Source organism: Centrocercus urophasianus, unplaced genomic scaffold, assembly GCF_019232065.1.
Source record: "Centrocercus urophasianus isolate 14NV4802_14NV808 unplaced genomic scaffold, USGS_Curo_1.0 seq_20, whole genome shotgun sequence".
NCBI classification, from domain to species: Eukaryota; Metazoa; Chordata; class Aves; order Galliformes; family Phasianidae; genus Centrocercus; species Centrocercus urophasianus.
The window spans coordinates 16355666-16369529 of record NW_024884756.1 but is presented as its reverse complement, the minus strand read 5'-3'; the positions used below and the strand labels follow the sequence as shown (position 1 = coordinate 16369529).

At 42.0% G+C, this 13864-nt stretch overlaps 1 protein-coding gene across 1 annotated transcript in view; it reads right to left on the bottom strand.

Annotated features, from left to right (window-relative positions):
• CHN1 (chimerin 1) overlaps positions 1–13864 on the bottom strand; it is an 80259-nt gene that overhangs the window by 61150 nt on the left and 5245 nt on the right. The window contains exons 2-3 of the mRNA XM_042822221.1: positions 3109–3147; positions 786–841 (exon numbers count right to left, since the gene is read on the bottom strand). Of these exons, the coding sequence (XP_042678155.1) occupies positions 786–841; positions 3109–3147 (95 nt within the window). The remainder of the gene's footprint in view (positions 1–785; positions 842–3108; positions 3148–13864) is intronic.

Genomic DNA, 13864 nt, shown 5'->3' with positions numbered 1-13864 from the left:
TAAAAACTGACAGGCTATTTCATGGAATCACAATTGGGCATTTGAAAAGATGACAGTGAAACGCCTGGTTTAATTGTGTAAAGTAATCCTTTTTCTGATCTAAACTGCAAGCTATAAGTGTTCCTGACAGTGCTGTGTCCCTCTGTATTTAATACTACATCAAAATGACTAACATATTGCAAGGATTAATTTCCTTTCTCTTGGCACATGATAAAAAAGCTTAAGTTTTATTGCAGCAATGTAATAACTTTCAGTGGTTACGCAGTTATGCTCTGTAATACTGTTCACATGTCAAGCCTAACATTTTGGTATTTTTGTAACTGAAATTAATGCTTCCCAGGTTCCTACCTGAAGCTGCAAGAGAGATGCAGCCACAAGCAGACCCTTGCTGGCAGGGGTAATTGTACCAGCCACTGCCACCAGCACCACAGCTCTGAGGAGGTGTGAGTCCGCTACAACACCATGCAGGATGTGCTGGCAATTCAGGGTCTGTCACAACACCCAGCCCCAGGAACAGGTGCTTCTGTATCACGGCCTCTCAGCAAGGCCCCTGCTTCTGTTTGGATCTTTAGAAGCTTTTTGCATAGCTTAGCAACTATATTGATAAGCCATAAGCACTGAGACTCAAAAAACAGAATGCGAACAAGTATTAGACTTCTGCTTGTTGATTTATCACTTACACCAATCACACTGCCATGTCTCCCACAAAGTGCTGTTTGGGCTGCACAACATCACATACAGACTCAGAATTGCTGGACTTTATAAAACTGAATGTTAATACCTACCTCACAAGTGCAGGTTATCCTTCTAGGATGGGGAGCTTCCTGCTGCAACTGATACACTGAGAGAAGGCAGAAGTTACATTCTGGTTAATACCAAATCACTGTACCTGTTAGGCTTTTTCATCTATATTTTCTGTTTAATAGACAACTTACTGCAAGATTTAATATGAATACACAGGTATCAAGATCTCAAAATCGCTTACAAGATGTCAGAAAAGAGCATATTCCTAGCCAAACCAAGATTATTGATTATTTTTACAATTAGTTGCTCAAGCACTAGGGAGTCTCTGGCCAAGCAGATCAAAGAAGGAATTAGGATAAATGCAAATTAAAGTTTGTTATATGTGAAATCAGGCAGCTATCACACTTTTTGCAATGAGTGAACCCTTGTTGGATCACCAGAAATTCGGTGACAGACTACAGGAGTCATTCAGAACTCTGCAGAATCAAATCCGATGCTTTTGCCACTACTCAGTGGCGACCTTTCTGAACAAGGGAAAAAATGGCCTTTGCATTTGTCAGTCTAAAGACAGCAGGAGTCAGATAGCAGGGTAAAGCAGTTAAGGCCTACGGTATGACATATACTTACTAGTATCTTCCAAACCTCTTTTGTTTTTATTTTTAATATGAGACTCACTAAGCCAATTAAATCGTATGAGCCAGTGGCAACTTCATAGTTTTATACCAGCTGAGCAACTGTCAATTTCTATCATGAAACCAGTTTGGTTTGGTAAGTCACCTGGAAAACAAGGCTGTCAACACCAAATTATTACCTGAATAGGACCAGATTCAATAAAATGGGATTTGGAATTGTAATGTTTTCAAACTAAATTATCTTTCAATCATTAGTGCTAACACCAAGGGCTGACGTGTGCTGTCACTTTCTTCAGATAATAAAACCATACATTACTTTATACAGTAAGATTTCAGGTCGTTACTCTTCTTATTTCATGATGAGGCTTTTCCGATGACAAATAGTGTATTTATGTGCAAAATTACATGAGAATGGAAAAAAAGGCAAACTGCCCAATGATTTGGCAATCATAAAATCAACTGGAAAAACTGACTCCCTTTGTTCCAAACAAAAAAAGCTAATGTTTTCTTCCTGATGTTACTAAAAATCAATCCTAACCATTCTGTACCGGTATTACAAAAATGATTTATGCAACTGATGAAAACCAGCGCAGACACATACAAAATAGCAATCTTCATTGCAAGCATAGTGTGATCCTTTATTTGCCTACAGAGATCCTCTAGCTTCTATTTTAAAAGCCATTTCTGATGGCACTAATCCTTGTCTAGATCCAATTCTAAGAACCAGAGTAAGGTTCAAAAAGAAAAAAACCAACAAAAAAACATAAAGTGAATATGGGTGTCTGTGAATTTCAAAGAAGAGTACAGCAGAATCAACATATTTTGCAGAAATAGGCCAAAAGTTGTGAACTCTCTCCCTCTTTACTTCAAGCAGGTTTGAACAGGTTTTCTAGAAAGAAATTCCTTGTCCCAGAAGACAATACCTGTTCTCATCTTCCAGTCAGAAGCACAGCAGATAGACTAGTGAAGTTACAAAGCAAAATGTGCATTTTTTCTCTAATTGATGTATGCATTTCAAACTTGAACATCAGTTTCCCTGCTGCAATTATCGCTAGGGAAGTCAAACAAGCCATTCCACTTCATCCATCAGGAGAGAGAAATACAAGCAAAGCCCGTGACTGTGCACTTAATTCTGCTCTATGGGAAAGGTTTGCTGCGGTGAACCAAAACAGTGCAGGAGAAGGGGTGTACATACTCATCTGAGCCTCCTGGCAAGCTAGCAGCCAAGCTGTGGTATTAAGAAAGGTTGGACACTCCTATTCCTGACAGTGGCCTGCAAGGAGATGCCCAAACAGGCAGTGCTACTCAGGTTCATGGAAGATACAGAAGCTTTTGGTGCTTCTTAAATTTATACTCAGATGTTACAGTTAGAAAGATTAGCATGGTGGAATGGCAAAAGAGACAATGGCAAAGGAAAAGAATGCTCACCCACACCCAAAGATCTAGGCTTGCAGGGAAAAACTCCACAAAGGAGGGATCTCCAGAAAGAGATCCTTCTGCAGTGGCAATCAGCCCTTAAATCAGGTCTAGAAGAGATGCAGCCAGGCTCCACCTTCACCTGTGCTCCCAGGCCTGACCCAGACCTTTCCCCAGATGCTCAACCAGTAATTCAGGTCTTGACTTAACAGTTCCCATACACATAGATGAAAACAAAAATGAGTCTGTTTCCAAGGTACCTGACTGAAACTTTTTTAGCTCTGACTTGAAAAAAATAAAAAGCTGAGATACTTACAGTAAGATTTCCAAACAGGTGGTCGGTATTCATCAGTGTCTGAAAGAACAACAGCAGTTTTTAATATTGTGCTAGAAACGTTTTAACACTGAAAAAACATCACAGAAGCACTTGCAGTATGAAGATAAATACTGCACCTGGATTCTGTAACTATTTTTAGTAATGAAGTACAGAGCAGCCTGACAGAAGTTCATCCTCTTTACTTAGAATATATGGAAAGGTATTATCCTTAGCCACAAATAAAACCATTTACAAAAAGACAAACATGCAGATCAGGAGCCAAAACATCAGAGGGGACAGGTAATGCGTAGTGTTTTATTATGTTCGTAGAATCACTGAATGGTTTGGGTTGGGAGGGACCTTTAAGACCACCTAGAGGTCTCACCCTAACCTCCCTCCAGACCAGGTTGCTCAAACACCCATCCAGCCTAGCCTTGAATGCTTCCAGGGAGGGCACATCCACAACTCTGCTGGACAACCTGTTCCAGTGCCTCACACCCTCACAGTAAAGAACTTCTTCCTAATATACTTTAAGTTCCTCGTTAAACAGCAAGAGAAAGGTTTTCTAATCTCAGTTAATACCCTGAAAAATCGCCCCTCACCAAACTCACTCCTGTCATCACCTTCTTCCTCTTCTGGACAGCAATTAACGACTCCTAAAATAAAATCCAACACGGAAGTCCTTGTTTTGCAAAAAGAGAGACTTTTCCATCCTGTCTCTAAACCAGGTTAAGCGGAAGGAGGTATTTTCCATTCTCAGTGTACGCGGGGTTTTCAAACGCAATTCCCTTTATCGCTAAGGCAGCGTGTGGTCAAACAGCCACTGCCCAGAGCAAGGTGACCTTCAGAAGGCCCTGGAGATGTGCCGCCATGCCCTGGGGCCCCGACAACACACCCACAAACACAGAGATCCCCAGCTGCCCACCAGAGATGGAGGATCAGCAGCAACAGATGCAGCAGTGGTCACCCACTCCTACTCTGGTATTTTTAATTAGGGCAATGCGAATCGATTCATTCCAGAAGGATTGTAATGAGATCCTTTCGTGCTGCAAGGCCACGTGGAAAAAGGGCAAAACATGAAAGTGAAAATAATGGGTTTAGTCCCAGGAGAGGACTCTTATTCCCCTAGCTGCATTCCCTTCTGCTATAGCTTATTTCTGGCAGCATCGGCACCAGTTGCGTTGATAAATAAATAACGTCAGTGAAGGACAACACTCCATATTTGTAAAATATGAGCTGACTGTTATGAAAATACAAACATTTTGGCAGCCTAACCTGGACTTGCTCGCACTCAGGCCATGTAATTGCTAGGGTATGGAAAGCACGATCATAAAACCGAAAAGCAGCATTATTTGTGCCAAACAAAAAACCCCAAACCTTGTTAAAGTCAGACAAGAACAGCAGTAACTTTCATAAAACAAACATGTAACGTTCAAAAATTGAAAGGAATGATTTATGTTATGCAGCTGTGCACAAGTATTTTGTTAGAAAATCCCTCTGTAAGCTCTATTGCCTTACCAGTGTTAGAATACCCCCAGGCCATCCCACATGAAAAAACAAAAGGTCTTACTTATTGTGATTCAAAAATAAAAGTTATCTGATACAAATACTGTAGCAGCAAGAACAGTGCAGCACCAACAGTGAAGGAGAGGGTCTGTAGTGTTCCCTTCCATGTAAGGATGTTTTAGAACTAAAATCACTGTTACACAAAAACCAAGGAGTACATGCATTGGATTAGCTGTCAGCTTCCTGTTTTTAAAGACCAGTTGAGGTGGTCCCATCTACCAAGGGCTTAATTTTCAGACAGTACAGGCCTCTGTGTACGGCACCTCCAATTATGCGTCCAAAGAACCCAAAAAGCACTTTAAGGCATAATTAGTAAAACACAGATGCTGAACCCAAAATACATTTTCTCACTAACACTGCATCACCTTCCAGTTAACACAATGAACTCCACGCTAGCAGTTCTCAGATCTTTGTACAGCTCCCATCAGCATGGTATCTCAGCACTGCTAAGCATCTCCATAATAAAATCAAACCATTTTCTACCAGATATGCTATCCATGTACAGAAACTGCAGTTTTAAACTCAGCCTGGTGGAGCTGGCAGGTGCTAGAAGTTAAGAGCCTTCCTAACCTTTAGAAAAGAAAATGTTTGATAACTTCCCACTATCCCAAGCAATGAGACATCTTGAACTCTTCAGGAGTTCACTCTGATTGGAAGGATATGAGGTTCTGTTTTTATATGATTTATCAGAACTTCTTCCAATTCTATGCCTTGAATCCATACTGATCTTCAATCATTTTCCATCCTAGACTAGAAAAGAAACAGCTGACTGTTTAAAACCTGTACTTTCAAGCTCCTAAATAGACTTGTCATATTATCAATACATACTCTTATAGAAAGAAAAGAGTAAGAATATCTCAATCTGATTCTGATCTTAAACTGTGATTCTATGATAAATCACTTTAAATCTCAAAGCAAAGGAAAGTTATAAGGGTGAGGGGAAATAATGCTGCAGGACACATGAAAATTAATGCACAGTCCTCTACCCTGTAGATCAGTTCTTATTCTTGAACCCACAGCAAAACAAAACCAGCCTGCAAAGCGAGTACCTTATTGCAGACCTGTAATGCTGTGGTGTCTCTGGTTTGGGATCCCTGGCTGTTTCTGCTGTTCTGCCAGCACTCACCGTGCAGCAGACCCCTGCTGGGAAGAAATACCATGGTGGGACAGGAGCTCTCCCTTCTGCGCCCAGCCTGATCTCCCTGAAGCATGTAGGTTAATGAAAGAAAAAGGAAACTATGCAGACCTGTGCAAGAACTACTTGCAATTGAGAAATGAAAAGCACAGGATGACCGTCAGAAATCCATGCTTGCACCAGAAAAGGCTTTCTGCCAACAGAAATTCATGCAGCCATTGAGAAGTTCACATACAGACACAAGTACTGCGAGAGCATTTCAGATTTTTCCATAAATTTGACTAACTGTGACATTACAATGCAGCATTTCCCACCATTATTTTCTTCTTACTGGCTGCCATTTTGTCCATTAGATAAATCTACACAACTTTAGTACTTTCTGAGCGCACGTTTTAACTGCAGATATGAAAACTGTTACTATCGCCTCAAACTGTTTAGACTGCTTGTCTCTGTGTATTCCTTTTATAGAAAGAATAAAAATATTTACCTCTGCTTGAAATGGTTCCTTCTATCTCCCTACTGAAGACCAGCCAGCCCTAGGGTAGAGCAGCAACAGTGTAACCATGCATGGTAACCCTATCAAGTAATTTAGGGCTTGCTGCGAGGCTTGCTACAGAGAATTCAGTTTTGTTTTTCTTTCACTGTACGTCATCTCCTGCAGCATGGTGATCTGTAACCCTCATGGAAGAGATCAGTTTAATGCTGTCTGGAAGGAAATAACCAGCTATCTGCTGGCACAGCAGCTCTTGCCCCAGACCTGGGTTGTGTTTGGCAATATCCCTGTCAAACAGAGGTGAGGCCTCAAAAGGCAAACCTTGTGGAAGAGGCTGACTCCTCACCACATGCACAAAACCTCAATGTGATTAGAAGTAAATCTAATTTCATGTTTTCTGAACAGCCTAGGCCCAAGGAATGGTATGTCATAAATATAAAAAGATACAAGTATAAAACCTTCTTCTGTACGTTACAGTCTAGTAAGCACTAACATGTGTTTTAAGATACTAGATCATGCTTTATTTGGCAGCAGTGTGGGTCAAATTTTAACTGCTGGGGAGGTGGATGACAAGCAGCCATGGCCGTTTGCTGACCCTTTAAACAGACTCCTCCTTGTGCCCCTGAAAAAACTTCTAGAAAATTCCTCCTCAGCCTCAAAATGTTGCTTATTAGCACCTTCTATATGCCCAAAGGGTTTACTCGACTTACAGAAATAAAGCTGTGTAATTTATATTGTTGGTGAGATTCTCAAGCCACAAAAACGTCAGAGCTGAACAGAGAATGTCATTTCATCCCTGTTGTCAGAGTGCAAGTGCCAACAGTCTTTCAGAAACTAAAATCAAGGCATCACAAAATGCTTTAAGCAGTAAACGGGCCCTAGCTGTTTGGGCTTTTATGCACTCCAACCAAAATAAAACTCAAACAGCATCAAAGTAATTAAAGGATAAGTACAGCCACAGCCCTAGGCAGCAGCAGTAAACCCGATAGATGCAGCACCACAGCTTCACAGTAGATAGGAGATGCTGGACTCTGCCAATGCCAGCACTTGGCAGCACAAAGCATTTTGCAGAAGCCCTCATCTGTGTGCTGTGGCAGGAACAAAATATGCCATGGGTCCTTTGCCACTGCCAGATGAGACCAAAGCTTTCTCTACAAAGCCTATGTCCTTCTACTACCTGCGCTACTAGCAGTCAGTGAACAAAATGGGCTGTGGGCAGAGCCTTGGTGTGAACTGCAAGCCACACGACATGGTGATGGCTGCTGCGGTGGAGCAGCCAGCCCATGCAGCAGGCAATGGGCACCAAAGGATGCAAAGAGGTTTGCTTCAGCCCAAGCTCAGTGAGCAGTGGAGACAGCTGAGGTCTGCTAACCTGCCTCGCGTAAAACGCGCTCCTAACGAAGACTTCTTTAGCATGTAGCTCCTCCACGTGAACATGAAAAGAGAAATGACCAGGAACCTCAGGTACAGATGGCCTGCACCCAACTGGAACACACAAGGTTTCACAAGCCACAACAGAACACCACAGGGCCTGTCAGGGAACAGGATGATTCCTGCAGGGCAGCAGCTATTCTTGGCCTTTTCTCATTCTCTCCAGAACATATGATACGCTGTTTGACACTCGGCCACGATGACTGACACTTCTAGACTGCTATTGAGTCTTTGATGCTATTTTAATGTTATCCTTGGCAGGATTATTCCTTTGAATTCAGAAAAAAAAAAAGCTTTGAAAACTTTCAGATGCGTCACCGCTGTTCTTCAGGCAAGGCACCACTATGTACTGAAGGAGCTGCAGTGCAAACGCTCCCAAATAAATCACTGCTAGTTTCCTCCCTGTCCTCACGAGAATAAAGCATCCCTTCATAGAGTCAGAAAGTTGGAAAAGACCACTGAGACCATCTAGTCCAGCCACCAACACATCCCCACCATGCCCACAAATCCACGTCCCCCAGGGCCACTCCTACCCTTTTGGGAAAACCTCCATAGCACTGACTCCACCAGCTCCCCAGGCAGCCCTGAATGGCTGTGGCACAGCACTAAGCCACACTGTGACTCTGGCCTAGGAATGTTGTACTGGGACAAAATTTACTTATTTGCCTTCGCCCTTTTGTTTTCATATGTTTTTGCTCATATCTCCAAACAAGTATAATTAGGTTTCTAATTTCACATAAGTAAAAACAATTAAGAGAAAGCAACTGTGAACTACACCCAAGAAAACTAGAAGAGTTACTTCCAGTCCTCTAATGCAACTAAGCGATGGCTTTGCTTGTGGGAGCACTTTCAACAAAAGTAAAAGGCCCTACAAAAGGCCACGCTCTGATATCAGCCCTGAAGGGAAGAGAAAAATAAAATAAATCACATCGCCATCCCTGTGTCTACAAATGTCTTTTGTGAAGATGATAAATTCAGTGGAAATGCTTCTAATGGGTCAGAATGAGGCATCCAGTGAAAACAGCCGGAGTTCACAGTCTTTTCTCATCAGGTATGCTATTACTGCCTCTATATGAATAATGTGAAAACTGTAATGGGAAATATTTTACCTATCATGGGCACTGCTGTTGCTAAATGAACTTGTCTGCTATGTGATTAGACCAGGCTGCAGCTCATGTGTTTCTAGATTTTCTCTGAACTGAAGCAAGGGAAGCAAGTTCTTGTTTTCCCTCCTCTTTGCCACACAAACACAGCGGCATCTGGCGACAAGAATGATTATGAATAAAAACTAAGAAAACAAACAAAAAATATTAATTAAAAAATTTACTTTGAACTTTGTAACAACTGGAATTTTCGTGTCTGCAATAGCAAGCAAAGTACGCAGCTCTTGCTGCCCTTTTCTTGACTGTAGATTAAATGGGGAAAAACACAGTTCCATGAAAGCAGTTAGCTTCTCTGCTAGAAGTTTCAACATTTCTAAAATTATTTCTCAGTATTACAGTATGCATAAAAAACAGGATTCAGAGAGGCAAAAAAGATGCCAGGTGCCACCTTGTGGACATTTAACAAACAGAATTTAATTTTATTTTCTGTTTATAGAAGTCTGCCTTCAGACAACAGGCTGCAGGGGATTTCTAGCATCACTACCCGACACAAAGTGGGCTCGCTGTGGCTGCTGACAAGGGAGCCCAACTGGTAGCTGCCTCTGACCCTCTGATGCAGACCACTGTAACGCTGATGATAGCTCTTTCAACTATCTGTCAAAATAATGCTGTCAAAATCAAATTTGTCATTTTCATTTCTCCATTTCAGTGAAAAACCGCCCGTCAATTATTTATTTAACCCACTGTGCTAAAGCTGAATGCACTGTCAGCTGCCCCAGGTTGCTGGAACAATGAGATGGGCAGCTCTCTACCATTTCCTATGGGTATATGAGCAGTCTTTTGCTAACAAATCCTGCAAGACCAAAGTTGACAAAAATACACTTACTGGATGAATCATATTTCCTAGATCCAACAGACGATTTGTCCAAATGACTTCTATGTGAGGAAAATAAAGTCTCAGAGCAATTCAAAGTAATGTCAAGTAACATGAACACTGTAATCAAGCTTCCCTAGTGTAAATCCAGACTGGCTTTCATTAGAGTTGCTGCTCAGTGCTTTGATCATGGTCAGATGAGTTTGCTTGGAAGTAGGCAGCAATTCACGTCAAAGCTATTGCTCTTAGACAGGCCTCACTGTAGCCAGAACAAGTCATACTGTAGGAGAAAATATTAACTTTCCTATATTTCCCTTCCTATTATTTATTTCCACAATTCCTTCTTTATCTCCTGTTCTAAAAATCTCCCTGCACAGGGACCAAGCTCACTTCCCATCATTTGTTTCAGTTGTTCCAAACAGTAGTACCTGCAAGGACACCATTGCTTTTGCCTGAACTTCCAGCCAGTTACAACTCCTTAACCACAGCCTAAAGCCACTCACAAAAATAATTTCTTGACTCAATTTCTCTAACATATCTTCCAAAAGGTAATTTTGAGTGAAACTTGATTGCACAAATATTCTGACCAGCCACTCTAATAGCAAAAAATCCCAACATGATGTTACAGAAGTGTCTTCTAGCTGTAAATTAATCTCTTCCCCTGAATAAGAAATCTGTCCTGTCAAGGTCGTGTAGAGGAGACCCTAAATAAAGGAAGAGCTTTCAGGCACTTTTGAAATACAATCCCTCCATCAATTGCATAATGCCCTAATTTACCGAATCGAGAAGGCATGTTTAATCACTATTTGCTTGTTTGCCTTGAATGTTTTTCACAACCAGCATTGAAATAAGTAACGTACATTCACTTCCCTGCTCTAAAATATTTTTAAATACAGTGTTGTGGTTTTGCTAAAAGCTGAACCACAACAAAAGAGCACAACGCTGACCCTGCCTCCCCATGCATTGCTAAAAATCTGCTGAGAACTTGTCCTCGCTTCCATTTCAGTCCAAGATAGCTGCTGTGAATTCATTAGCCTCCTGTGGAAAAACACAAACAAAACCAAACCACCCATTAGCAGCCCAGGCAAAACCAGAGTCACACAAGAGAAAATTAAGAGCAGATCTGATTTCTGACTGCTGTTACGAACAGTCTCAGGGTGGACTCGTGCTCCAAAGCATGTCTCTCTGTTGTGGTGTAATAGATGTTGTTGCCTCTCCTTTCCCAAACTTGACCCGTTTATGTTCTTTGACCATCAGAGTTATAACAAACCTATTATGATTCTTATTACAAACAGATTTTCCATTTTCTAAAACAGTTGTCAATAACACAAGCCATTGCTCATGCAAAAATATGGCTTGTGTTTGCACTCTTATTTCCAGAACAGATGCAACACATCAATGCTCATGGCTGGAAGGAGGAGGACAGACTACCGAGTCCTCTTGCCTGGAACCAGGATCACTTTATAGTATTATGAAGGAAACTCCTAAAACACATTATTGGCAGGGTCAGAGAAAGGGAAATGGACACAATGTGGTGGAATGCCTTTTCTTGAGTTGGAATTAGTTTTTTTCCTCCAAATGTCATTCTCCAGATGCTGTGAGTTTTCACTCAATCCCAAACGTGGAAGTACCATTTCTTACCTCTTTCTGTTCTCATAGAAAACTTTCAAGAGGCCTCCAAGGATGCAAACAGGACATTTCATGTAAAGCAGATGAAAGCCACACCTTCCTTCTTGGCAATTTCATTGCTCACCAATATAACTACAGCAACAAAAATTTATCCATCAGACTCTCCTTGTTTGTAGCTTTAAACACATTTTTTTTCATAAATCTCCTTCTCTGTAGGTTCACCTGTGGCTCTGGAAGCACCAGGAGGCATGAGAGATGCCCTCCATTTGTCCTCAGCTCTTGCTACACTTCTGAGGATAAAAGCTGTGCTCTGTGGATGAGGACAAGCAGCTCAACATAGAGCTTGGCCACTGCCCACAGGGAACAGGAGAGCTGTCTGCAAAGTTCCATATGATCAGTGCTCGAAGCTAGCCCCCAATGTCTTTCTTTTGGATAATCCCACTTTTTCCTTCTCTTTCTTCTTCTTTTTTTTTTTTTTCCCCCCTCTCCATATGCTTTATTTGGATGGCTTCTTACACCTGTTCTGAACTTTTTTTCTGGGATATTGACCCATCCTTACTGGAACCGAAAGCTCATGGCAATATCTACAAGCAACGAGCAGACTTTGTGCTATGGAACATGATGTCTAAATAGAAAATAAGAACAGCTGCTGGCAAGAGGAGCAGAGGCTCACATAGATGAAGTCATCCTATAGATGAAAAATTGGTATCCCTATTCCTGAGGCCCAGCAATCCAACAATGCCCCAGGCAGCACTACCTCTCTGCATAACTTCTTCTGGTGTACTCAGCTCTACTTCATAGAAAAAGCTTCACTGTGGCAAAACACAAAAACAGGCATGTGGAAAGTCATAGGATGTGACAGATCACACTCCAGACTTCAGTTTAAAAATGGTTCTGGCCAACCTATGTGGCTAGATGGGGACAGCTGCGCAGCAGAATGCTGCACGCAATTGTCACAGGTTGCAATCTACAGGATTTCTGCACAGAAATAGGGCAGATGCTGACAGAGCTCTGAGACACAGTGAGCGACAAGCACTCTGTTAGAGCAGCGTGTCACCCATTAGCTCAGAGATATTCACCATCTCCCAGCAGCACCACATCCTCTGATCCTGCCCTGCACAACCCAGATACTGGGGCTTCAAGTCACCTGCTGCCAAGGCTGAGCCTGCAAGGAGCAAGCTGGGGCAGAACCACCATCCTGGGCTGGTGCGGGGTCAGAGCCGGCCTGGAGTGCGTGGGGGAGTTCTATGGCACTGCAATAACATTCAGCACAAAGCTCCCAAATATCTTCTCTACAGAAAGAAAAATAATTTCATCTCATTGCTACGTTTTGAAATATTTCTCCGCTCCTGTTGAAACTCTGACGATTGTTTCAGTGCCTTCACAGTTACATTTGTAAACATACTTTTTGGAAATCCTGAAAAGGAAATCAGTAAAATTAATCACTGTGTCAAAAGCATGCTTCCTTAATTGGGTGTACATTCAGCCAGCAAGGCAGAGGCAAGGAAGAGCTACATCCTGTTGCATTTTTTGTTTTGTTTTCCAGTGAAAAGCAATCCAACTCTGCACTAAAGCAGATTCATATGGAAGCCATAAAGTGCAGATGAATACGTATGGAAGACTGCCCATACCAAATAATTATCAGCAGCTTTTATAGTCTGCTCTGGCTTTTATACTTACCAGATACTAACTCAGCATTGAGGAGACTGAGTAGTACCCTGACATGTGAGAGCCAGGAACTATTAGGTACTGCACTAACAATGGGTTTGCTTTTCCTGCCCATGCTATTACTCCGTATTTCACAGTCCCCCACCTTCTCTGCAGACAGAATAATTTGGTAGCTCTCTTTTTCCATTGCTGCAGGAGCACTCAAGACTTCGCTACCTGGTGCCCTTGGTGCTCCATGATTTAAATGGTTGCAGTGGTGGCTCTGCAGGCCACGTAGCATGACACCATGCAGTGAGCAACCAACCTCCAGCACTTAGAAAACAGTGCTTGACCTTTACTTTCAGAATGGGAATTCTCCCTAAGCTGCCCCAAAGCATTTGGTGAGCACGTTTTCCAGAAATTCTGAAGTGACTTCAGAAATTTCCTTCTTTTTCTCATTCAGATACAGGATGAGCAAATACTTTGAATGCTGGAAATGCCAAATGCATCAGCTCTTCCACGCTGGCAGAGGCTGTGGCACATCACACTGCAGGCTGCCCAGCTGGAGGCAATCAGCCCTCCTCCCAGGGACTAGCACCTAGATTTAGCAGACCAAATATTTCAGTGATTTTAAATTACACTTTTCTTTGTTTCAAGACAGATCCGGAAAGGCAAGATCTAGAGGGCTTTCAATTTCCGGCCATCCTTTATGAAGATTTGCAAGACAGATACAATCTATCCCACTGAAGTTACAAATCATGAGTGTCTGCAAAATCCTCAGCCAGGAGCCTTTATGCCAGTTTATGATTACATTGTTTAAATGCTTACAAAGCTCTGTGGGCAGCTTTCGGGTTTGTCTTGCTGTGCTTAATCTGAAG